At 33.6% G+C, this 25695-nt stretch overlaps 1 protein-coding gene across 1 annotated transcript in view; it reads right to left on the bottom strand.

Moving 5' to 3' along the window:
• Dcdc1 (doublecortin domain containing 1) overlaps nucleotides 1-25695 on the bottom strand; it is a 451021-nt gene that overhangs the window by 253427 nt on the left and 171899 nt on the right. Inside the window, 2 exon segments of the mRNA XM_027936717.2 lie at nucleotides 9095-9265; nucleotides 18373-18465. Of these exon segments, the coding sequence (XP_027792518.2) occupies nucleotides 9095-9265; nucleotides 18373-18465 (264 nt within the window).

Genomic DNA, 25695 nt, shown 5'->3' with positions numbered 1-25695 from the left:
AGGAATGGGAACATATGTAGGAAGGAAATACTCAGCAACTTGAGCATATCAAACACTGTGAAAAAGCTAATTGAGAGGTAAAAACAAATTAACTGCTATGGAGAAGGACAATCTCCCTGAGAGAGAGTGTGTGCCTGCAACAGTAAGGTTCAGTGGTTGCATTTAGTCTGAATAACTGCTGGGACAGTAATATAGTTCTGGCCTGTGGACTTTCCCCGCTGACTGCCCACCTGGCAATTCTCTGGGCACCTTCTAGGATGTCAGGACTGCACAGGGAAAGCCTGTCTCATTACAACAAGCACTGCATGGAAGCTAATGCCTGGACCAATTGCTCTTCCCTGATTTTGATACAGATGCTGTTTTTCTCTTCAGCAGAGCTAAGAAAGGAAGATTATATCTTCCTGCACATGGAGATTTACACCTGGTTACAGATGCCTGTTAGGGGCGGGGGGAAGCACTGGAAAGAAACATAGGTGAGAGGTTTCAGTGCCTACTGCTAATTAGCTATTCCATGAGTTGTTGAAAAGCATTCATGATTCTTTACCTTTAAAATGGGTGTCCCAACATGTGCCTTCTATGGTAAAATCCACATATGAAAATTGATTATCTCCATCACATTTTGCCCAAAAGTTAATGAATGCTCTTAAACTCATAACCTTGAATATTTTTCTACTCTCATCACAATTCATTTTCAAATGAAGATCAGGTTGGCATGTCTTACCACTTGTTCTTTGCAAATATTTTCAATTTGTTTTCCCATTGTTAACTCAAATAACTTAGATGAAATGGAGCAGCTCGGAGCTTGTGAATACACATTTGGGGAAAGTAATGAAATAGGAAAGGAAAGAATCAAGAAATACACAATGGAAGTAAGGACATAATAAATATGCAGAACAATGAAGAGGCAAAAATAAAACATCCTGCCACCATTCCATGGATAATTGACTCAGGTATCTCCTTCTGGTCATTTAACTGTTCTATAGATTTTTAAGTAGATTTTTTACTAATACAAATGAGTACTTGAGGAACTTTAAACTTTTTAAAATGACCACAAACCCTTAGGTTCAATCTCCAGCACCATCAAAAAAAAAAAAACCTATTAAAATGACAATAAAAAAGAATACAAATCTCAAATAATTTCAATGACATAGCATACAACCCATTCAAGTATTCAAACCATAAGAAAGGCCAGGAGGGTATTATAGATAAAGTCAGCATCTTTTCTGCTATCAACCAAATTAGCCTATTTTATAATAAGTCCTATAGAGATAAAATGATGGAATTTGCCAGGCGCAGTGGCACATGCCTGTAATCCCAGCAGCTTTGGAGGTTGAGACAGAAGGATCGCAAGTTCAAAGCCAACCTCAGCAACTAGTGAGGTGCTAAGCAACTCAGTGAGACTCTGACTCTAAATAAAATATAATATAGGGCTAGGGATGTGGCTCAGTGATCGAGTGCCCCTGAATTCAATTCTCGGTACAAAAAAAAAAAAAGTGGAATTATAGTAAAAAGTCTCACTAAGTTGTTGATTAAATTTATGTTGTAAGACTACACTACAAAAAAAACAATATAAAAGTAGAAAGGATAAAAAATTCACAATCTTCTGAATCTTGATTTTACTGAGGTTACTAAATTCTGTCATTCCTCCCTTGCTCACAGCCACAGTGAATTTATGTAAAGTTAATGAAGATGAAGCTTAAGTCCCTCTATTGGCTCTAGGTCCTGAGAATCTGGGAAATTATCATAGTGAAAGAGAAGGTAGATATTAATCAGGAATTATTTCCATGTAAGCATTTCTTTTTCTTAATATTTTGATGGTTTTATTAACAAGTACATAATACATACATTGCATGCTGATATGGTATATGAGGACCCTACAGTATAAACTTATGTTCACAGTTTGACATGACTGTGTCATTACTGAATTCCTATTGGGCTACAGTGTAGAAACTGAGAAGGTACATTAAAAAGTCTCATCTTTAATAAGAAAGATTACCAAAATATTTCAGTATTTATTTGCAAGTATAGTAATACATGCTAAAAACAAGCATTTCTGATAAGCTCTATAAAAAAAGATCTCAGAGAAAAGAACCTCAATCTATTAGGCTCACTTAATTTTCTGTGATTTACTTTCTCATTCTATGTAAATATCCACTTTCAGACCTGCTTCTAAGGAGAGCTTCTTCTGCCCCCTTCCCTGTCCCCATTCTCAATTTTTACAAGCCCTAGGCCCCAGAGAAATTAGATCTGCATGTACTGGCAGAAAATGAAGACAACCCACCAAGCATCACTGACCAATTGTGTGTGAAAAGCACTAATTCCAGTGAAAGGCTGTCCCTGTACCCACCTTCCACTTGTTCCCCCCATGTATTCTCCCACCTACTCACACATCAGATTTCCTTGCTCATCAATCCTCTTTCACAATCACCCACTTTATGACTAGTTTTTCCACCCACCATCCCCTACAGATTTGCTAATACCCTTTTCTATCGATCCTTTTCCCCTGCTTTCCCAGGGAATCTTCCACATTTCTGACAGCATCTCCATGGGAATGAAGAGGAGGAGGAAGAAAGAACAGAACTAGGAAGGCAGACATCACTGAGCCATGGCTACAGCAGATGTTCTCATAGTAGCTGGGGGTGGTAGCAACAACAGGGGATAAGGAGTAAGAGAAGGTTTGGAATAGAAATTGTTCCACAAAACTTGTTGCCTGCAGGGCTACATAGATTATGGTGCACATTGAGTATAAGCATAGAAGGTAAAAACAGTAAGAAATCTCATCACTCTAAAGGTTTATATGATGTGGCAGCAAGAGAATGTACCAGAATAATAATTAAAAAAAAATACACCCTGTGATTGTGTGGTTGAGTGCCTATGGAATTGATGTACAAGGGTGAGAATCATCATGCAGGAACAAAACAGAGTCGATATAACTTTTTCCTAAAATTCCTTAAACTTTGTTATGCTGCATTTTCAATACCTTTTTAGGAATTTTCCCACAGTTATGCTACTATCAGTCTACTGTTCTGTGTGTCCATTTAAACTTGGCACTTTATGATGCCCTCTGGTTGCAAAATGAGATCAAGGCAATATGAACCATGGAAATAATGTGTCCTTTTAGGTGCTGGCCTTCTAATGGTAACACCTAACTAAAAGTTGCTATTTTAAAATGATCAATGAAAGATCGGGTGGGGTGAAAATACAGTGGACTGGTGAAATCTATTATATACAATATGCAAAGTACCCAAGCAGACTTTGAATCACACCCTGCTTCCAGCCCCTAGTTGAAAACTAGGGCTACAAGAGATTGTTTTTGTTCTCAAAGTTGAGCTGTGGCTTATACACATATGCCACAGAATGATATAAATCAGCAAAGATCAGATTAGAAAGATAATCATCCCCATTCATTTTAGATCACTTTTCTAAAATAAAAATGAATGGAAAATAGAAAAAAAAAGTTTTACTATAGCCTTGCCTTTCAGTTATACATGGAAAATGTATTTACTTACTGATATGTCATCTAACACCCTGAAAAATACATGCCATGAGGTAAGATGAAGTTGTTCATAGCCAAAAAAGATATGGCCCTTCTCCATAGTGGTAACTATGAGCTAGAGGTAACTGAGTTAGATAGTGCCAAAGGGAGGTCTGTCATATGCACCCATAAGGAATTACAGCCTTTGTCCAAGCCATGGATATGAACAGTTTATGGAATTAATTAATGTAAGGTGATACAATGTGGCATTTGCTCCATATCTTTTCAGTTGGAATTAGCAAGTTCTCCCTACCTGAGAGGAAGTATAGAACCTACCACCAAAACCCATTCTAAGAGATTTGTAATTCTGAATGCTAGGGTACACTTTGTGAACCTAGTTTACTCTTTATAGCTATTTCAGATATAAAAGCTAGTTTTAAAAAGTACATATTTCAGGGTTTTTTTTTTCCCTTTGGAACAAATGTCCACATCCCAAAAATGGGATGGGATGGCTGGCTGGAGGGGAATTCATTACCACAAATACTGCATATTTTTTTATAATAGTCTAGTTAATTTTATATGAGAAACATGTCAGTAAACTTGACTTTCCATGACCAACTTTCCTCCTTAAACTAACTTCTGTGAAGGGCAGTCTGATGTAGCAAATGACTTTAACTATCCCCAGTAACTGGACACAGGTAGCTGAATTTGTGTTGAGTACTTAATCAAGACCAGACTAACTCAAGTAGATCCACTCCCTAAATGGTTTGAATCAAGAGATACAGCTCTATTTAGATAATGATGATCATTTAAAACTAAAGACCAAGGCCAAGGCCATAATTTTCCCTCCATGTACATTTGAAGAGGTAAAAAGATACCTAGCTTGCAGAAAGAAGCAGAATTGAAAAAAGAAAAAAATAATAAAACCTCACAGAGAAAAGTAAAGATGAAAGATCACAGGGCTTTAAGAGAAAAAATATGGAAAAGCGGTAACTTTCATGTGAGACGTTGCTTTATTTCCTGGTCTGCTTCTCTGTAAGATTCCCTTAGGTTTTCAAGAAATTGTTTTTATTTAAGTTAGTTCAAGAAAGTTTACAGTGCAAGTAAACCTGGGATTAATATTATTAGAGTTGACTGGAAAAAGGGGAAGCACACCAGGGGAAAGATAAATTGAAAATTTCCTTTATCCCATGCCTATCCCATTTCTGACAGAGGAAGGAAAATGTATGACTCTGATCCCAAAGCAGTACTGTTTGCAGAAATCTTTGGAATGGATCTCTGAAAATGCCAAGTATCTCTTTCTATGCCTGGGACTTAATACTACAATTCAGGGTGGTCACCAGTAAGGAGTGATATTGAGCAATTATAAGTGGAGACCAGTGATTAAGTCTTCTTTTATTTAATAATTTTCTTAAGTGAAAAAATAGTCATAAGCCAGAAAGTTTTATTTTTAGAAAATAAAAAATATTATTGACAACCACAAAATTTCCTAAAAAAAACAAGAAAACTATGATGTGAAGATTTAAAGAAATTACAGTTCACACAAAGACACAGGTGTTCCTGTACCTCACAAATATATTTCTTTATTTGCTCTTAACTTGGTTGTATTCCCTACTTACTTTATCTTCAGATACTATTGTCTCAAATATTTGAAAGTAGCAAATATTTTTAATCAGCCATATTTTAGCCTACATACTTATCTAATCATCAGAAGGACTTTTAACTAGCTGTGGATCTAGGCACATTAGACTAGCTGACTTCATTTATTATACCTATTCAAGACTAGCCATTCCAACAACTAAAAGTCTTTTCTTTTTCTTTCTTCTCTAATTTTCCCTATGAAAATACATATTGAAGAGGAAAAATTTAAATATAAAATTGCTCCCTTTGTAGCTATTGTTGAAAAGAGGGAATTTTCCCTTTCCATAATTTGAGGTTAAAGGATTTCATTGCTAGCCTTTCCTACTTTACCAATGAAAAAAATATAGAGAAAAGTTTTAGTTGATTAGTAATCTTAAATGAGAATTTCTTTGCAGGGTTCTGTTAGCTTTTTTTAGCATTGCTGTAAAAATCTCACTATGATACTCAAATCTGCCTGACAATAGTATCATATGGAAGCTTTTAAAAAATACTGATGCCTGGTCCACACCTAAAGATGTTCCAGTGGATGCTTAACATGGAGGTTATATGTTTATATAAAAATATATAACACATAAATTGCAAATAATAGCACAACACATAATACTCTTATTGTAAATTCCACATAACTAACAGATTCTCACAGAATGCTTTCATTGATTTATGCCAAGTCTGTGAACACAGCCAAACTATGGTTGAAATTGAGAAACAAGTGCAGTTCTGATCTGAATGTTGATTGATATTTTCATCCATGTTAATAAGATAGAACCAAAACAAGAAAGATGTATGTAGGACTTTCTTTGTTAATTAATGATTTAAGCAGTATTTTTTCTATTTTCTATTCAGATAATAGTTTTTATATGCTGGAAGAATACTGCAATTTTTTGTGCTATTAACAATGTAACAGATACAAAAATTTTTCACTTTTAAATTAAGAAATTGCATTATGAACTTTTTCTATCATATAATTACATCTAAACCAGAGGTAAATTTTTTCTGTAAAGGATCAAGTAGTAAATATTTTAGTGTTTTCAAGTTAGATGGTCTCTGCCTAACCACTCAACTCTGCTATTGTTCTGTGAAAGCAGTCATAGACAAAGGACAAATCAGTGGGCATGACTGTGTTCCAGTAAAAACTTATTAAAAAAAAAAGAAAAACAGGCATCTTTTGGTCCATGGCTTGGCCTAAACAATCAACAAAACTTTAAAGCAAGCCCTTGTTTTTAGCATTTGCCAATTTCTGTTATATAGATATTCTTATTGTGGCCACTTTCAAGTTACAAGTCAGCCCTGAAAATAAATTTGGAAAGAAATGCACAGTATCACTTTGTTATATACTATTTTCACTAAACAAACATAATAAACATTAATAACTTCAAAAGAATAGATAGGTAATGGTAAAATGTAGTAAAATGATTGGGAAGTGAAAGGTATTTATTACCTTTATTTTTAAGTTTATACAAGATTTTAATAATGGCTATATTTAACAACTGGCTCATAAAATCTCAGAATTTAACAATCAGTGTTCGAAAGCCAGTGGAAGTCAATCTTAGCATACGAAACCAATTAACTCCAAATCTCTAGGATTCGGGACATTGGTACTTTTGCTTTTTTGTTTATTGGTACTAGGGATTGAACCCAGTGACACTCTACCACTGAGTTACATCCCCAGCCTTTATAAATTTTTATTTTGAAACAAAGTCTCACTAAGTTGCTAAGGCTGGCCTCAAACTTGTGATCTTCCTGGAGTCACTGGGATTACAGATGTGTGCCACCATGACCAGCAGAGACATTGGTATTTTTTAAAAGGTCTCCAGGTGATTCAAATATGCATCCAGGAATGAAAACCACTGCTCTAAGGCCTGAGAGTGGGGCTGATGTCCAGTTTGGGAATTGAAATAGAAATTTATTCTCTGACAGAAACTGGATGTTTCAAAGGGTAGCAAGGATAGAGAAGGCAGAAGTTAACATTGCTGATTACCTTATTGGGCCAACAATCATAAAGCAGGAGAATTCCTGAGAATGAAGAGAGGGAATTCTGGAGATAAGACTAGCATAATCAACCATTTCAGGGTGCCAGATGCAAAATTTTCAGTGCTAAAACCAGAGAAGTGTCAGGCAAAGCACTAGCAGCATTGGATTTTAACCAATTTTTATTTAAATAGCCACATATACCTAGTGATTTTTGTATTAGATAAATTAGATACAATTACAACGTGACTCCTTTGCAAGTATAAACTTTCTATTTATTTGCTGGTATAAAAGACGATTTTGAAGCCTTCTAATAGAGGAACACATGAAAGTAACAATTCAGATTCTAAACTGAAATATTTGCTATTAGGCTAATGTGCTAATGTGAATAAGTGATAGAAATTCTTTAGAAATAATCAGTGAATTTGTGAGTTGGGGAAAAAAGAATTTTCCAGGTCATACTATAGTTAATATGATAGTTTCTGATACAAATGGGTGGGAATGAATGGCATTAAAACAACTGCACTCTATCACCTGGTTTTTCTCAGAACATTTGCAAAATGGCAGGATGGGGCTGTCAGGTCAGAAATTTGAAAAGAACAATGTTACTGAACTATAAGAATCCTTGACCTAAACGTCTTCTTTTCTTTTTTAGTATGGGAATTGAACTCAGGAGTGCTTAGCCACTGAGCCACATCCTCAGACCTTTTTATTTATTTTAATTTTGAGACAGGGTCTTGCTAAGTTGCTTAGGGCCTTGCTAAATTGTTGAGGCTGGCTTTGAACTTGTGATTCTCCTGCCTCAGTTTCCCATGATCTTAAGTAATCCACTTGCTGGGATAACAAGTGTGCGCCACCATGCCCAACCTGACCTCTATGTCTTGAGCAACACTTCCTAATCCCTTACCTGCCTAGAACAGACTGAACTGTGAGAAATAAGTTATCATGTTTAATGTTGAATTTTATTTCCCAAAAAGTCAATTTTTAATGGTAACATTCTCATTCAAACTGCACACATGGAAATATCATCCTAAGAAAAAAATTAAGGAGAGAAAACATGAAGTTTATAATGTTATTTATAGAATAAAACTGAATAATAAGAAGAATTATAGAAATGAAGGATAATAAAATTATAATTAACTTTGAAAATTATTGTGTCCCTCTAAAAATAATCAAAAGGAAATGAAGAGTTGCAATAATGCTATGCTTTCGATGGAAAAGGGTCATACTTTCAGTAATTCAAATTTTAATAATTATATGCTTTTAAAATATAAGGTGTAAAGTTATAGAACTACATTAACTTGACAGAGTTAACATAGCAAGGATATTCTATAATGCAAACAAAAATGTTAACATTCCCTAAGCTTTAAGCACCTACCTAAATCACTTCAACCAAGTATGTTGTTCTTTTTCCATTCTAAAACTGCAATAGAAGAGTATAGTCTAGGACATTTAGCCATCTTGTCCTGACAAATAACCAATTCACCTTTTTTCCCAGTATATTCTTAAGTATTGATTTTACCAAGTGAACTCAGACATGTGTCACACTTATCCAATACAGATCCTTTTCCTTGGAAATGTAGTTTGAACATCAATCAGTCACCTGGCCTTTCACCTCCAATTCCTGTTGCCACTGTCTGTCAACTATTAAAGTCTGGCCATTTCTACAAATGTTATTTTTAGAAACTGAAATACATAGTGACTCCTATGAAAAATATGTTTCTTGGAAAAGCATATAAATGTTCAGCTGATTAAATTTCTTAATTAAAATTATTGGTTTGAAAACTTGTTTATAAATCCATATTTCAAAGTTTAGTAGGTATTTGCTTTTAAAACCTATTTCCTGAATAGCAATATTACCATTGTAATATTGTAATATTACCTCCAGTGTAGAGGACAACAAGATAAAAGGAAATTCTAGCTGAGTGGCAATGTTACAAGGGTCTTCAAATGCAGAAGGGAGTTTTTGTCTCCACCTGAATCCAATGAGAGTCATAGAATAACACCCACCTTGAGCTGCAGGCCTCCTGGGACTAGAGTGTTTGCTGGAAGGCTTTTAATGTGTTGGTAGACATAAGAGGAGAATTGCTCCTGCTCAGCCTGTAATTGGGGGCCAAGTTTAGAGAGATGACCTCTGTTGCTTTTGATAGCTGTCTGCAATTCATCAATCAGCCTGCTTACCTGAAGGGGTTAAATTGCAAGAGTTGTTAGCAAGAAGTAATTGTTGATGTCACACCTATTAGATTTTTGAGTATCCAGCATGATGGGGGAAAATGACTTCAATACAAGAATTTGAGTACAGATATAGCCTCGAGTGAAGATTAGAGACATACATACATTCCTTCATCAACAAATTTCATTTATGAAAAATGTCTAACCTTTTTACTTCAGTAATATGGAATAGGTGGCCATTACAATTGCTAAATGAAAAACAACTCTGGGTATAAAAAGGAACATACACATCTGACAAGTTTGCAAAGGACTTTTAAACTGCTTATTACAATAAAAACTTCCTAGGACTTGAATCCAATATACATAAACTACTATCACATTTTATTTTCCTACATGTACCTTTTTAGAATATTTTATTTCAACATGGCTACATTAAAATTTTTAATACATATATTAAATTCACTAAGACTTTTTTGAACTTGAAAATAAATAAGGGCGCTCTGGCCCTCACTAGTAATCCCAACAGCCTGGGAAGCTGAGGCAGGAGCATGGAGAGTTCAAAGCCAGCCTCAGCAAAAGTGAGGCACAAGCAATTCAGTGAGACCCTGTCTCAAAATAGGGCTGGGGATATGTCTCAGTGGTCAAGTGCCCCTCAGTTCAATCCCCAGTACCCCCCGAAAATAATAAATAAATAACTGTTATCTTCTTCCAAATATTCTAGAATACATTTTTTCCAAATTTCATAAATGTAATTTTTCAAAATATCCACACTTTAAAGACAATGCTCTGTTCTAAACACCATTTTATATATATATATATATATATATATATATATATATATATATATATATATATATATATATCAATGACAAAATAAAGCATAGAATTTTTCCAGAAACAAAATAGACTTATGAACACATACTTGGGATTTAAAAAAAAATTGGACTTCTAATCAGTGTATTTAGGATGGGCATATGAAATTTACTTATGGATTATTAATAAAACATGGTGAGGAGTCAGCAAACTACTGTTTTACAGTTTACAAATTAAAAATCACTGCCATTTCTTTGACTTTCATTGTTTTATATAAACTTATTCTATGTAATTCTAAAGACTGAATTTTTTTTATTGCTTTTCACAGGCTTTATTATTAAAGGAAATTCATGTTAGTTATTCAGCTGTATGGCATAAAATCATTTAATGTCCCAAAATCATTAATAAAAGAATACTAAATGACATAGGATAATGGGTAATCGACTCGATTTTTATTGGTCAATACATGGTCATAATCAAAAGAGATGAAGAACAGAAATCCACTTTATCAGCAATTCTTTAAAGTGATCAACTTTGAAAGCTTGCATTAAAATTCTGGCTCTCCCACACACTGACTAGGAGACTTTGAACAAGCAATAAAACCCTCTTGCATAAATGAAGAATAATATTGGTCCAACACACTGAGAATTAATGAGATAAAAGAAGAGACAGCATGATGTCTAGCCTAAAGCAGGTAGGTGCCCAGTGCATCGGTATATTATTATAGTGTTTTGTTTTTTAAATCTGTGTTTTCTGCATATCGAGTTTTAATTATATTTTTCTTGGTCCATCATTCCTATTCTTACCTTTATTTCATATGAGGCAGATAGAAATTCTCAACTATCTGCTGTATAGATTTTATACCTCATTTCAATATCCACAAATAAAATGAAAACTCCTCTAAGATTCTTTCATGTCCTGACACCTCATCCTCCTTCTTTCTCTCTCAGCTAAAAATATGGTATTTGAATTTGCTGAAATTTGCTGAAGAACAAGCTTATATTATTAATTATGTGGCTTAAATATTTATTTTTCACTTTACCTTAATGATGTTTGTGAGTGTGTGTGTGCACACATATATTTGGTAAAAGCTAAACATAGTTGAAGTTTTTATACATGTAAAACTTTGATTACATTTGACTTTTTTTTTTTTTTTTTTTTTTGTATCAGGGATTGAGCTCAGGGGCACTCGACCACTGAGTCACATCCTCAGCCCAATTTAGTATTTTATTTAGGGACAGGTCTCACTAAGTTGGTTAGTGCCTAACTAGTTACCGAGGCTGGCTTTGAACTCGTGATTCTCCTGCCTCAGCCTCCTGAGCGCTGAGATTAGAGGCATGTGCCACCACACCTAGCTTCATTAGACTTTTACCAAGAACTTTATAAGTGCATGTAAACAACTTACTTCAATATAATTCCTATTTATCTTTGGTCAAACTCTTGTTTGTTCCTATGTGATCATCTTCTACCTTCCTTTAAACAATCCTTTCTTCTAAACAAAGGGTTGGCAGATATTTTCAATAATAGGCTAGTTTGTAAATATTTTTACCCTTATGGTTCATAATGTTTCTGTCAAAGAATTTAAACCTACAGTTGTAGTTGTAAGGCAGTCACAGATCATATGCAAATGAATGGGCATGAATGTGATCAAATAAAACTTTATTTATAAAAATAAACAACGGACTGAATTTGGCCCTCATCTAAATATAAATTTTCTATCCTCCTTTCCTTTTTTATAAGTAATACTTTGGTCCAAGTCATCATTTTTTTTCCTCATCCCTATCCCAATGTGGATTACCAAAATACCTAGTGAATGGATTCCCAGTCCCTAGACTCTCCCCTGTCATCCATCCTGCCACCTTCACAGAATTAATCCAAATTGAACAGTAAATGAAACCCTCTAGTGACTCTCTGAGATTTTACAGCTTGATATTCAAGATTCAAGACCTTTTATAATCTGATCCCTACCTGGCTTTATGGCTCATATTCCCACTAGACCCTTCCTCTCTAACAAGATGTCCCTTCTCACTGTTCCCATCCCCCACCACACACACATATACAGATTCCTTCTATTACTCAAGTGTCATAATAAATTAGAAAATATTTATTTATCTATTATGATCAACACTCTTATCTAATAAACAAGGAAAATCAGGTCCAGAAAAGTTAACAGACATATAACTGACAGCAATGTCCCAAGGTGACTTGCTTTGGCCAATGAAATGTGAGCAAAATGAACGTATACCACTTCTCAACAGAAGCTTTACAAGTCATCAGTTCTAGCATTGCTCTTTTGCTCTGCCATGAAAACAGCAATGTCCCAATAGAAACTGTTCCTTCAACCTCTATCCCATACTGAAAAAGACATATGGGAGAGAGACAAACAACCTGTAGCCAACATAATATTTTGTTTTAAGTAACTAAGATTTGGGGCTTGTTAACCAATGCAGCATAATCTAGCAAAACCTGATTGATACACTGATTTCTGCTAAGTCTTTGCAACCCTATATAACTCATCCAATAGGATACTAATAGGCAGCCCTTAAGGGTACATAGAAAGTGTACAGCAATTTCTATTAGTCATTCATACAGAAGCCCTTCCTCATGGTCAATCAGTTAACTTGGAACAAAACTTTGGAAATCATGGACATGTAAGGTAGTAGAAAGTATATGATATGTGTGTATGGGGGGTCATAAGAGACATAGAAAGAAAAATAATATGAAAAAGAAAGAAGACAAGGAGAGAAATTAAAAGGAGATGGAGATGGAGGAAATGAGCAGGGAAGAAAGAGAAGAAAAAATGTTAAAAGAGACAATATTATTCATATATTATATACATGTATAATATTGTCACAATGAAACCCATTATTCTGGTATAATTAGTATGCACTTATAATTAAAATGGAATAGAAGCAGCAGATCCAAACAGCAGATCTATTAAATTAGACAAAGCTGTGGGAAAACGAAAAGACAATATTATTCATAGACTATAAAATTCTATAGCAGATTTCTTTCATGATGTTCTTTGATTTTCTAAAGGAAGGAATGAATTTATACACTTTCCATAGTACTGTTAACTCTATAAAATGTTGTAAATTTAAAAATGGAAATGATAGATGATTAAATATTTGTCAATGCTTTCAGCCTCATCTTCCCCTTCAGATCATACTATCCTATAGCAGCAATTGTCCTCGAATGACGGATAACAGTATGTTATATATCAAAGCAAAACACCAGCAGGCCAGGTGGCTTGCTGTAATGGTTATTTGATGATATTAAAACTCAATAAGCAAAAGACTTAAATGGGAGGATTCCTTTTGTGGAAAGCCTTGGTTCTCTTTGAATTCATTTCCAGCATCATGCAATTCAGGAAGATGTAATTTTATGCAGCCTTTAAAGTCTACCAAGTATCATGCAATGTATTCTGATAGTCAATAATGCTCTCTGATTTTATGTACTTTACCTTGTACTATATTAAGCCACACACACAAAAAGGAAGAATTTCAGACTTTGATTTGAGAGCATTTTTATACATGACTGGTTTTACTGTCACAATCCATACACTTTAACTGATAGGGGATTTCATGTGACATCAGAAATCAACCAACCATACAATTGATGATGTCATGATGTCATTTGCACTCTAAAGGGCTACTGGTTAAAGATTTGAATTTTCATCTGGATAAATTCTGTCTTGCTTCAAGAATATTTCAATCTTTTTTGCTCTTTTCCTTGGCCCCCAGATTACATGAACCATAATTAAATAAGTTATCACTTATTTCTTTAAATTGAAAATTATCAAATTGAATGTCCTAGCAAAGATAACTTAAACATAGGGGAAAATGTATCAAGAATACTACCAATGACATTTTGATAATGTTTCCCTTCAATTTTACTCAAATTTTGTTGCTTTACATATTCATAAAGACTTTTATCCTCAAAGTGTTATGTTTTATTCTCAGTTATTATGGTAACATATCACCCTTAAAAACAATCCTACTCATGAAATAACTCAATACTAAAATCAGGTAGGTAATGACAATATTCCTGATTTATTTCACATAATATGATTTTTTTTTCAAATCACAGATGTTGCTAAAAGAGAAAAATGTTCTTTAAAATTCTTTATCATAAATCTTTTTTTTTCTGCAAATCCTTTTTTTTCCTCACAAAGGCAACGTGAATAGAGGTAAAAGAAGACAAAACTTGACCTTTTGTGATCCCAGCATTAATGGGTCTGTTCATAATTCAATCTATGTGTGTGTGGGAGCATCCATGTGGAAACATAGAAGCCTGAGAGACATAAAGCCTTTCCCTTTAAACATTATCTGACCCTATCAGTCCCATTCACAAAAGAAGGCTTACGTATGCATATGCTGAAAAAATGCACCATCTCATTGTGCAACAGAAAGCCTACTCATTCTCCATGGAAATGCAGCGCGGAAGTGACACTTGTACAGAATTTGGGAGAGTGACAAATGAGCAGAAGGTAGCAAAAAAAAAAAACAAAAAATGAATATTCTGGTGAGGAAAGAAGCCAAACTTCTGACAGAATGCAAATGTGCACATGTTTATAGACATACACATAAGTTTTTACCTAACACATAGGGAAGTTTGACCATATTTATATGACACATGCATGCAACTCTTGAATTCAATTAAATTTTCAAGATGATTTATAGTCAACACAAAATATTGTTCAGTTTATAATCATTCTAAAGAGTATACTTAATGAGGTTGTGCATGTCTGAACCATATATTGTGAATACTGTATACTGGCTATTATTAATGATGCTTTGAGGATCTTCTGGCTTTTTCAGTGATGGCTTCAGCTGTCAGCCTGAATTCTCTGTGGTTTTGAATCCACCCATATTATTAAAGAGAATTCCAGAGCACTTTGCACAGAACTGTCACTTGAAATCATCACAAAGGGTGGCAGCCTCTATGCTAGGAACATCATCGTGGCATATAACATACAGGATGATCTCAAAGTCAGATTAGCACTTGAATTTAAGACCAAGAAACTTTTTAATTAACAACATATTTAAGATGAGTCAAAGGAGTGGGCAGAGAGATTAAAATGTTATTTTAAAGCTTCCTAAATCTCTTCTTTATCTCAGGCCCAATAACACAGTTTTTTAATTTTTAATTTTTATTTTTTTTGGTGGGGTGTTTGTTTTGTTTTGTTTTGATTTTAAGTTAAAAAGTAAACATAATCTAGAATTGATAAACAAAGACTGAGAGCCTGTGAGCAAAGTTAAGTATCTCTTCATTTGGAAGCTGTGGTGCAGCATAACTATCAGGGACCCCAAAGTGTGTGGCACCTCTTATTCCTAGCACTTTAACTACTGCCAACTTTTAATAGTTTCCTTGAAGCTTTCCAACACAGATTTAACCTGTTTGCAGGCAGAGGTCCTTTACGTGCTGTCTTTAGGCCTACTCAACAACCCCATTCTCATTCCCCTCACAGGTGAAGGGAGGGACTATTAATCAGTGGATGTGTAACCGATGTGATCCTGCAATCTGTATACGGGGTAAAAATAGGAGTTCATAACACACTTGAATCAAAGTGTGAAATATGATATGTCAAGAACTATGTAATGTTTTGAAAAACCAACAATAAAAATTAAAAAAAATAAAAAAATAAAAATAAAAATAGAGACATTTTAAGTGTCTTCATAACTTACCTGGCAATAGGGATTTGGTGAAGGCAACAAGGACAATGTCAACTGTACCTTTTGACATGTGACCGTGCGTTACTGACCTCTAACTACAGGTGTACAATAGACCAAGAGTCCCAATTATTCTGCTTGGATATCCACCACCAGATTGGCACCAATGGGAATACTAAGTCAGATGCGTCCTTGAGAGTTACAGAATTCCTCTAATGGCCAACTTTGGCTCAAGGCTATACCAACAGCTTTGCCAAACCTTTCTTGACTGCACAATGGTCTAGGATGCTTCCACCCAATCTTTCTTTCTTCTCTCCCTTACTTGGGGTTAGGTCTGCATTTTTGTCTCATAGATCTCTAACTTTATCATGCACTCCCATAGGCATTTCTTCTAATAAAATCCTCAGACATTTAATTCCACCTTGGTTTCTTCTTTTCAGAGAATTTAAAATAGCACACTTTTAAAAGGGCAATAATATATTACATACAAATTTCCAAAAACATGTATCATCATCTCAAAGTGGCTGTATGATGTGTACATTATTACTCCCAGTTTTATGTGGAAAATTTTATGAAATAAAACAAAATTTTAAGATAAAATTATAGGCAGCAGAAAAGGAACTAAATCTGTATGTGTGTGATGTTTAATTTGGTTTGAGATATGTACAGAATGTTATATTTATGTAAAAACATAATTTTCCCTCAAATTTCTCATCTTTCTTTCCATCAGGATTTGACACTTTTGTATGTGAATTAGAGCTAAAACTTGATGTCACAGACTTTTTCTAAACCAAAACACTAGAACTTATGCATCCAAATTAATATAGATGTTTTCCAAGTAATCTCTTAGAAATTATTCTCATAGTCTCTTTGGGGGCACTGCCATTTTTAAAAAGAAACTATTTTCATAGATTGCCAAATATATTTAGAGATTATTATACACACACGCACATGCATACACATTCCTTTTGTAGATATTTGATTTTTGAAGAAAACAAAGAAACTTTGAGCCACATAAAGTACTGTACAGAAAGAACTCAGAAGAGTTAAATAAACAAGCAGATAATAATGATAAAGAAGAAATACCAAAGAAGTATAGATATTATTATATTTGGAGGATGAGACAATTTTTATTTCTAATGTTGCTAACAAGGTGGCATTAAAAATTATATATTTAACATAATTATCATTTTCCTGATCCACTAAACTTTTTAATTTCGATGAAATTGTGATTTTGCATAAATATCAAAGAGCAAAATAATTATAATGTTTTAAAGGAGAAAAATATTTAATCTGTTATTCTTTTTGATAATTTTCTATTTAATCTCTAATACTAACTGGTTTTGTTAAAGATAATTTTAATTATACTGATGAATCTAGAAAGACATTTGCACTTCTCAAAATTTATGATTCATGCTATATTTATTTGAAACTTACTGTAAAATGGAGTAAAACTCTAGCTCTGGTAACACCTTTTTCAAACACATAGAGAATGATATTTTTAAAATTTATAACTAGTAACTTAGTCTTATAACTTGTTAATATTCAGTAGAATGAGACAGAACCATAACTTAAATCTATGTAACTATTATTTATTACATTTTAGAAATGATTCAAGTTTAATTTTTCATATGAAATATTCTCTATTGACAATGCCAATCAATGTTTACACTATCATATTTAATAACAGACATATATGTCCCAAATATTAATATAGTTTTGTGTAAAGATGAATTCACACAGAACAATTTGGTGCATTGTATGTGTTCATTTGTTATGAAATATACAGTTAATGAAGAAGATGCAATCACAATGATAACAAACTATTAAAATCCTAAAGCTTGGGTAGACTTATTTGCCCAAATGTCAAAATAAAATTGCATGAGAAGCTTATTTTGTTATTTTCACATTATCATGTTCCTTAAGTTGCTTATAGAGTTTATTTACTGACATTAGTATGTGGAAATTAGGAAATTTATGTTTATTCCTCAGAAAGATTAAATGCTTTTTCATTCTAGAAAACTACTTGAAGATAATTTTCCCCTTTTGTCTAATACTTATTTTGTATTATTCTTTCATTTATGGAATATGCTGTCAATGTCACAGCATGAGCTTTGGAGAGAAGAAGGTTTGATTTAATAGTTCTTCATTACAATATTGCCTACAGAATCTTATGATTAGCTTCCTTACTATTGACATTGCAAACAACAGTTTTCCCTTGATAAAAGATAACTTTGTTAGCGTACCTAAAATTCAGAACAATAATTCTATTTTTAGATAACAAAAAAACAGATTTAGATTTATTAAAACTCAAAAACAATTTATGTTTTCCCTGTGTTGGCATGTTTTACAATTTTCAGTTTCAAGTTACATGTAATAATTTACTAATTGAAGAAATTTATGAGAAAATAGTCATAAGACATTTTTCAGAAAATCCTAATTTGATTCATTGTTTCAAGCACACAACTATTTTTCAGACTGTCCATATCAGTAAAATAAATTTAAGGGTTTTTTTTCTATTATATGTTACTGTCAATTAATAATAATTGATTAATACCCAAAGTAAAATTTATCTTAATTTTAAAATTAAGTCATTGTTGTTTTAATATAGTTACAAAATAATTCCCTTACTTCTTCTTCTGCTTTATGGTGCTCCTTTGCTGTCATTGAAAGGATAACTTTTTCTGTAATTTTCTCCTTCTTGTCATTGAAGGCCAGGTTCAACTAAAAGAAATAAATAAATGACATGAAAACAGGCACTTTTTACTGACTCCTAATAGCAATATTTTATTCAAACAACTAATTTAGCATAATCTTGAAGGCAATTTATATTAATTTTGCCTGTACATATATGAAAATGAACTTGCTTAGATTGAATAGGAAGTTTATTTTTATATTTAAAACATGTGGCAAACTGAATTTTCACTTCTTTTTTATTGTTTTTAAGATTACCAAACATGAATTTGGGAGGGTAAGTCCCTAATTGCAGACATTTGACACTGATTGTTTTTTAAAGCATTTTAAAAATGAACTCACTTCACTTTTAAAAATTTAGACTGATATTCTCTAGTAAAACCTTTCATTGGAAGTAGGGGGAAAATTGGCTGCTATTACATCAGTATAAGAAGCCAAAGACATAAAAGTGTCACTCTAGAATGTGCCAAATGATACTATTTCATAACAAAGTATCATGTATCTAAATATCCATTACCTCCAACCTACTCCATTTACAAAGTCAGATAAAGGTAGTCTAGTATTGCTCTATTTCTTTATAAATAATTCTTATGGAAACAAAATGTGATTTTCAAGAAAATATAAATGCTAAACTCAATAATATTTACTCAATAGATTGAGATTAATAGAAAGAAAGAACAAAAACCTGATAGAGACCTGATGAATAGGAATATTAACAACTCTTAAGCAAAGGCCTTGACATACCACATGTCTTTATTGAGAATTGGGCTAAAAATACCATGTTCTAAAGTTTTGTTAATGTTGATGTTATAAGTAAGATTTATCTATTGTATTTCTGGAAAATTATGTTTGAATTAACATGAATCTTTAATTCATACCCAACCCGAAGAACTGTGCCTCCTTGTATTTGGGATAAAGTGGGAGATGTAGATTCAGCAATATGTCTTCCTTAATCTAGCTGTGCATAGAAGCTAGAAAAATAGTGTCAAACCTGTAAACATCCTATCAATTATATGTGATATAGCTCAGTATATCATCAGACATTCTGATTTGGTAAAAGGGTGGGGTCCAGAAATCTTTAGATGATCTGATGATTACTGCAGGTAAGGAATTGACACATATTTCTGTAAAGGGTCAGTCATTCAATATTTCAGTCTATGGGATATGGGAAGTGGCATACAGTCTCTGTCTAATTACTCAACTCTGCCATTGTACCATGAAATAGACAATGCATAAATGAATGAACATGGCTATACTTTAGTAAAACTTAAACAACAAACAAACAAACAAACAAACAAAAACAGGTGACAGGTTAAATTTAGCCTACAGGCAGTGGTTGGCCAAACCCTGCCTTAGGTTGAGAACCACTATAGTTTTGTTTTGTTTTATATCACTGTGTAAGACTGGTTTCAGGATGATTTTCTCCAAGAAATATTTGTTCCTTTGATAAAGTGATACAAGAAACAAAAACTTAAATATGGTGCTCAATTCCACATGTGGAAACCTATGTGTGAACCCTGGTACAACATACTGGTCTCAAGTCTGGTTATTTATCAGGGGAGTTTTCTTCTCAGGAGGAGAAGGGTAAAGAAGACAGCAATTGGAGAACATTCATTACCTTACCATGCTCAAAATTAATTTCCAAGAGCAAAAATTTCAGAGTAGATATTTTTAAAAAGAGAAAACAAAACAAAACAAAAACAGAGGCATGAAATTCTTTGTTTCCACAGCAGGTAAGTCAGATTCTAATGAGGTTTCCCAGGGTTATGACATTTAGAACTGCTTCCAAGTAACTATTTAAAAGGTAAAAATTCTTTACCTTTGAAAGCACCACAGTTGGAAAAAGTCATCTCCACTCTAACATCCAAATTCCAAAGAAACATTACACTAGTCTACAGAAGTAGAGGGAAAAACATGATGTACATAGAGTTGTATAGGAAAGGCATGCAGTAAGAGTAAGAAATCATCAACAAAAATAAAGATAAATATATGGGGCCTCTTCTGGAAAAAGACAAGCCACTCCAAGAGAAATATTTTAATGTGATCATTTAAAGAAAATTATTGAGAGCAAAAGTCAAATTAAGAGTGCATTTTCACCCGAGGTATTAATAATATGCAGTGCTAATAGCATCTCTTTCCCTCAAAATCCACGACATGATAACAATGGTAGGATTCTTCTCTCCTGTCATTTTTGATGATAATGTCCTGTTTTCTCATTAAGACAAAACTAGTTGCCTTTGATTTGCTGTCTTTATCTCAAATATATTAAATGAAATTTTGTTGATTAAGTTGAGATTTCTAAGGTTGATTTTTCATGTGTTGAAGAGCACAAAATGTTCAAAAACTAAAAATCAAAAGCAAACAGAAAGATAGCTATAGTTTGTATACGACTGTGAAAAAGCAAATACCCATCAAGTTGAGGGAGGAGAAACCTACTTTGTCCTAAATGTATCTTGCCCCTTTTAGATATGAGCAAATGATCCCAAATATTCATTGTTCACATCAAAATCTAAGAAGCTAAATGGCAAGGTTTAATTCACCACTTTTTCCAGGCCTTGCTGGTAAGATTTTAAAACCTGTAACAAACATTAGCCATCTACAATTAAGTTAAAGTTGGGCCTATTCAGTATTAATGGGAACCAAAACAGATAGAACAAGAAATAGACTAGTCACGAATGATAGCAGAAAGGGAAGAAATAAAAAACATAATGAATTTGTCAAAGAAAACTGAACAAAAATGCTTCTGGGAAATAGTATGGTTAGATAAACAGAAGATAAAATGATTAAATTCACCTCAAACAGTTTAAGAATCAAGAATATACCTCTACAAAAGTGTTATCAACAGATTCTAATGAAATGACTTGCATTGGTTATGACCTTTCAGACTATATCTATTTTATTTAAAACTATTAACACAAAGATTTCAGGCATTGTTCCTTCTCTAAAATACGAAAAGATCAAAGTTGAATATTATACAAATATATAAAAAACATGTGATCCCTTGTGATGTAATTGAAAGTAATCTTAATCTTGAGGAATTCTTGAACACTTATTGACTCAGGAAGCTTTCCCATGGATACCCTAAAGAGGAAAACATGTTAAAATCCTCCTGTTGGAGAAGTACAATTAAAATTGCAGTGAACTTGTGTTATGTGCATCATTAACAGCTAATGACTTTCCTTTTTACCTCCCTCCAAAATATTTTGAAGTTTGTTTACAAAAATCATATAGATTGTATAATAATTTGTATATAATTTCAGATAAAATATATTTTACAGAAAATAACTCAAACTGTTGACTCTAGAGTATACTTACTAATATCTTTAGAAAAAGTACAATAATTTAAACTAGGAGGTATGTTCTGTCCATATAATGCATATCAACATTTCACATAGGTACTAGCAGAAGGAGAAAAGCCTATTAGCCCAACCAAACGCCTGTGGCTCTGAATTGTGGTTCTCTGAGTCATTTTTTCCTGTGGTCAGAACAATTACTGATTCAATTGTGAAGTACATGTTATGTATCATGCCCTTGATAAATCAACATGATCTGACAAGAAAAATGAATCTACATATCAGAAATCTAAGCTTTTCACCAGTAACTATTGATCTATTAGTAAAATATTTGATCCATATTTTACATACAGATCAATACAGGCAATACAGTTCAGCATAAGCAATGGGATAATCAGCCTTCATACATATTGACAAGTTTCCCAATGGCCTGTTAATATACAAAAGACTGGGACAAATTACTTATTTATATATACAAAACATGGTTATAAAGGCCAGCTGCAGGTATTTTTTTGGAAAGTGCATTTTAATAAGGTCCTATTCAGTTACAGAACAAATGGGGAAGAAGTAGTTTGCACTACAGAGTTTAGCGCAAGAGCTTTCTCTTTTTCTAACCACGAAATCAATCATTTGTCCAGACTGTGGGAGTCAGAGTTAGTTACTGAAAAGAGCTCCGTATATAAACAAGTCAATAACTCATTGTGTGTTATTGTCCAGCTGAAGAAGTCGGCTTTCAAAAAGCTGCCCCTGCTTCTCTCAGAATGAATGTCACTGTATTCAGAGACTGGGAGAGTCTTTTGTTTCTCACCATTGCTGGCTGCCATTTATGTATGGGAACGGGAGGTAGCTGCTGGGAGAGCAGGGGAAGCTACTATTTCCTATCATAGATATCCAAGAAAAACCCTGAATTTCATCAGCTTAAATATTTGTATCTGGAAATGCATATTAAAATTGATAAGGAGTGGCCACACACAAAAAAATTGGCAAATTATTAAATGATAGAGACTCTACCCTTTTAAATTGGACAAGGCTAAAATTTTTGGCTCCCTACCTGTCAAAATTCAGACTATGAATTGAAAAGTTTGAATATATAAAATCTAACGATGAACAGGTCAACATGCCAAATAAATACTATCTGTTTTTGCTATAAATAGGTTGATTCTTGAGACCCTTTATGGGTTTTCAAAAGGTGAGTGTGTGAGCCCATATATTTATATACTTCTTTTACTCATGTTTATTAAAAATAAATATGAATCCATAAAGAAAGTATTATATTTTAGAAAGGTTAATAGAACTTCTTTAAGGAAAGATTTCTTGTACCCAATATTTGTGGTAAGCTAAGAAAATTCCAACTATCTCTGACTTAAAAGTTAATTAAAATATTCTTTATAATTCAAAGTGTTCCTAAATTCATAAGACAAACATTATCATAATTTAATTTATTTTATCCTACTATTTGATAAGTAGTTTCCATTTATTCAGGATCAGACCAAGAAATGTGAAGAAGCACAGAGCAGGTTTTAAGGTTCACAATTAGGTTGAGCAAATAATAAACATAAGTGAATCTGTTTATTAAATGAAATCTGAAATCTGCAAGTGAAATCTAAGTTCTCAATTAGATAAAGTTGTAGCAGTCGGCAAAGAGGACATTAAGAACTTTAGCTACATTCAATTGATCCCAGTTCCCCTCACTATTTAGAAAAATCACAGCATTAAGTAATATGACATGCTTTCACATGCAACAAGCTATACTAGATATCATCCTAGATACAAATAGGTCAATAGCAAATTACCATAAGGTTGAGAAGATGATTTTTTTAAAAAACTAATAAAAAATGAGAAACACTATTTGGCATGAGGTAGATCATAACTGCTAAATGGATGTATAATAATACAGTCTACAAGTATTAATGACAAAAATATTAAGGGTTGTAGTGATTGGAGATGAAGAGGTATGAATGTTAAGTAGTATCTGGGTAGGAAAAGAAGAAAGAAGTGGTAATAAAAAGTTTTTTATTGCTATTGTTTTTAGTATAAATATGATTATTAATTACATGATTAATTTAGTTCTAAGTAGAATTAGTGAAGTGGCTTTACATGGCATTGAGATGGGGAGGAGAAAAGACCAGCTGAGCCTTTAGGGATAAGCAGAGGAAAAAAGGCATAGCTGATTCAATCAGCAAATCAATGGTCTGATTAGAAGGAATGTTTCATACAGAAGCATAGAGGCTAGACAGTGTGAACCCATACTTAATCTATTTCTGAATTCAAATATAATAGGGAAGGTTACATGTCAAGTACCTTGTACTATAATGAGGACAGAGTCAAGGACTCAGTTCTTAGCTCTACAATGCCTCAGCTCCATCCTCTCAAGCTACACATATTTTAACTCCAGTCTTACAGATGCCTAAGAAGTCCAGACCTAGTTCCCACTTTCAACAAGGTAGTCTCTGCCGCAGTCTGTCTGGGCACAAAATAACCGAGCCACCACAAAAACTTGTAGATTCCAAAAGCAACTCTTTATTTCCGAACTCTCACGGACACTCTACACGCACGCACGTTCTGGGAAAAATACACTCTCTCCACCGGGCTCTGCGTACCAATTCTCTCAAAACCCCGAGAGAACTCAACGGGAACTCAAGGAGCAGGCGCCTGAGGCAGCAGGATACGCCCTATTCCCAGCAGGATCCACCCTATACCTGGAGCCACCCTAATCCAGCAGGATCCATCCTAAACCTGGAGCCACCCTAATCCAGCAGGATCCACCCTAAACCTGGAGCCACCCTAATCCCTGAGCAGGGTCACCTTTCTGAACAATTTCAACCCAAAAATGCCATGCGGCATTTCCAACTTGGCTATGGCTCTCAGCAAGTCTCACTTAAGTTCCTTTATAAAGAAATTCAAGAGTGTTCCTTCTAGTCATGGAGTGGGAGCTGAAATTCCTCCAATTCAAAATTGACTATGAACTCTGGCTCTTCCATGATAGTTCTGAGACAACAGGGCAGTAATGATGGCTAATATGGCCCAGGCTTCCAAAGCAAGAATCCCTCTTCCATCCTTGCTATGCCTTTGAAAAAAGCTACTTTTTCAATGTCTGTGGCTTCTTGAGGACAGTTTAAGAGAGAATTTATAAAAGAAGTTATTAAAATATTTAATAACTGGTAAACTGATGCATAATAATCATTTTGAGATTAATATTTTTAAATTGTTATAATTTGTCTAAAAGGAGGCAAAAGAGAATTCTCCATAATACTTTAAATGGAAATGATTTGACAATCAAAGATGCATAAATTGCTCTTTTCTTTTTTTTAACTAATCATAAATTCTAGCTCTTCCACATTCTCTAGGGACAAAAGTGCCAAGTTAGTCCTGACTCAGTAGTCAGATGATAACTTTCTGCCTAGATATTCTATCATAATGAGGAAAGCCACATCCTCTAAACTGAATTCATCTTTCCCTGCCAAACTCTCTACTCCATTTCTCCCACTAGGCAGTTTTGAGGAACTGTGCTTCCCTGGCCAAAGGGTGAGCCTCTGAGCTCAGTCAGACCAAACAACTTCTCTTAGGAGAAGCAGTTTTATGCCATCTGAGACATAAAAGTTTAGAAATAATCTGTCCCATTAGCAGCACCTTAAAGAAATTGTTCCTTAGATCCAGCTGTCCCTACTCTTTCTTTAGCCCCTTCTCTTGAATCCCATGTGCTACCTACCATGTACCATCCTATTAAAGTCTAGTTTTGCCTAGGTTATCCTGAAACAGGTCCCATTGATAACAAGCAATAAACCCTAACAAATTACACATTGTTACTTTAGTATACCTGAATGAGTTTCTATTCCTTGAATACTCTAAGTATTCAACTCAAATATATTAATCACATCACAAGTTTAATGCCTTCCTTCATATATTACAATGAGTAAAATAACAGGAATAATTGTTTAAAAGTCATCAACATGGTTTTCTTTTAGGC

This window comes from Marmota flaviventris, chromosome 9, assembly GCF_047511675.1.
Source record: "Marmota flaviventris isolate mMarFla1 chromosome 9, mMarFla1.hap1, whole genome shotgun sequence".
Taxonomy (NCBI): domain Eukaryota; kingdom Metazoa; phylum Chordata; class Mammalia; order Rodentia; family Sciuridae; genus Marmota; species Marmota flaviventris.
The sequence above is the reverse complement of the archived record's forward strand: the minus strand, read 5'-3'. Positions and strand labels throughout refer to the sequence as shown.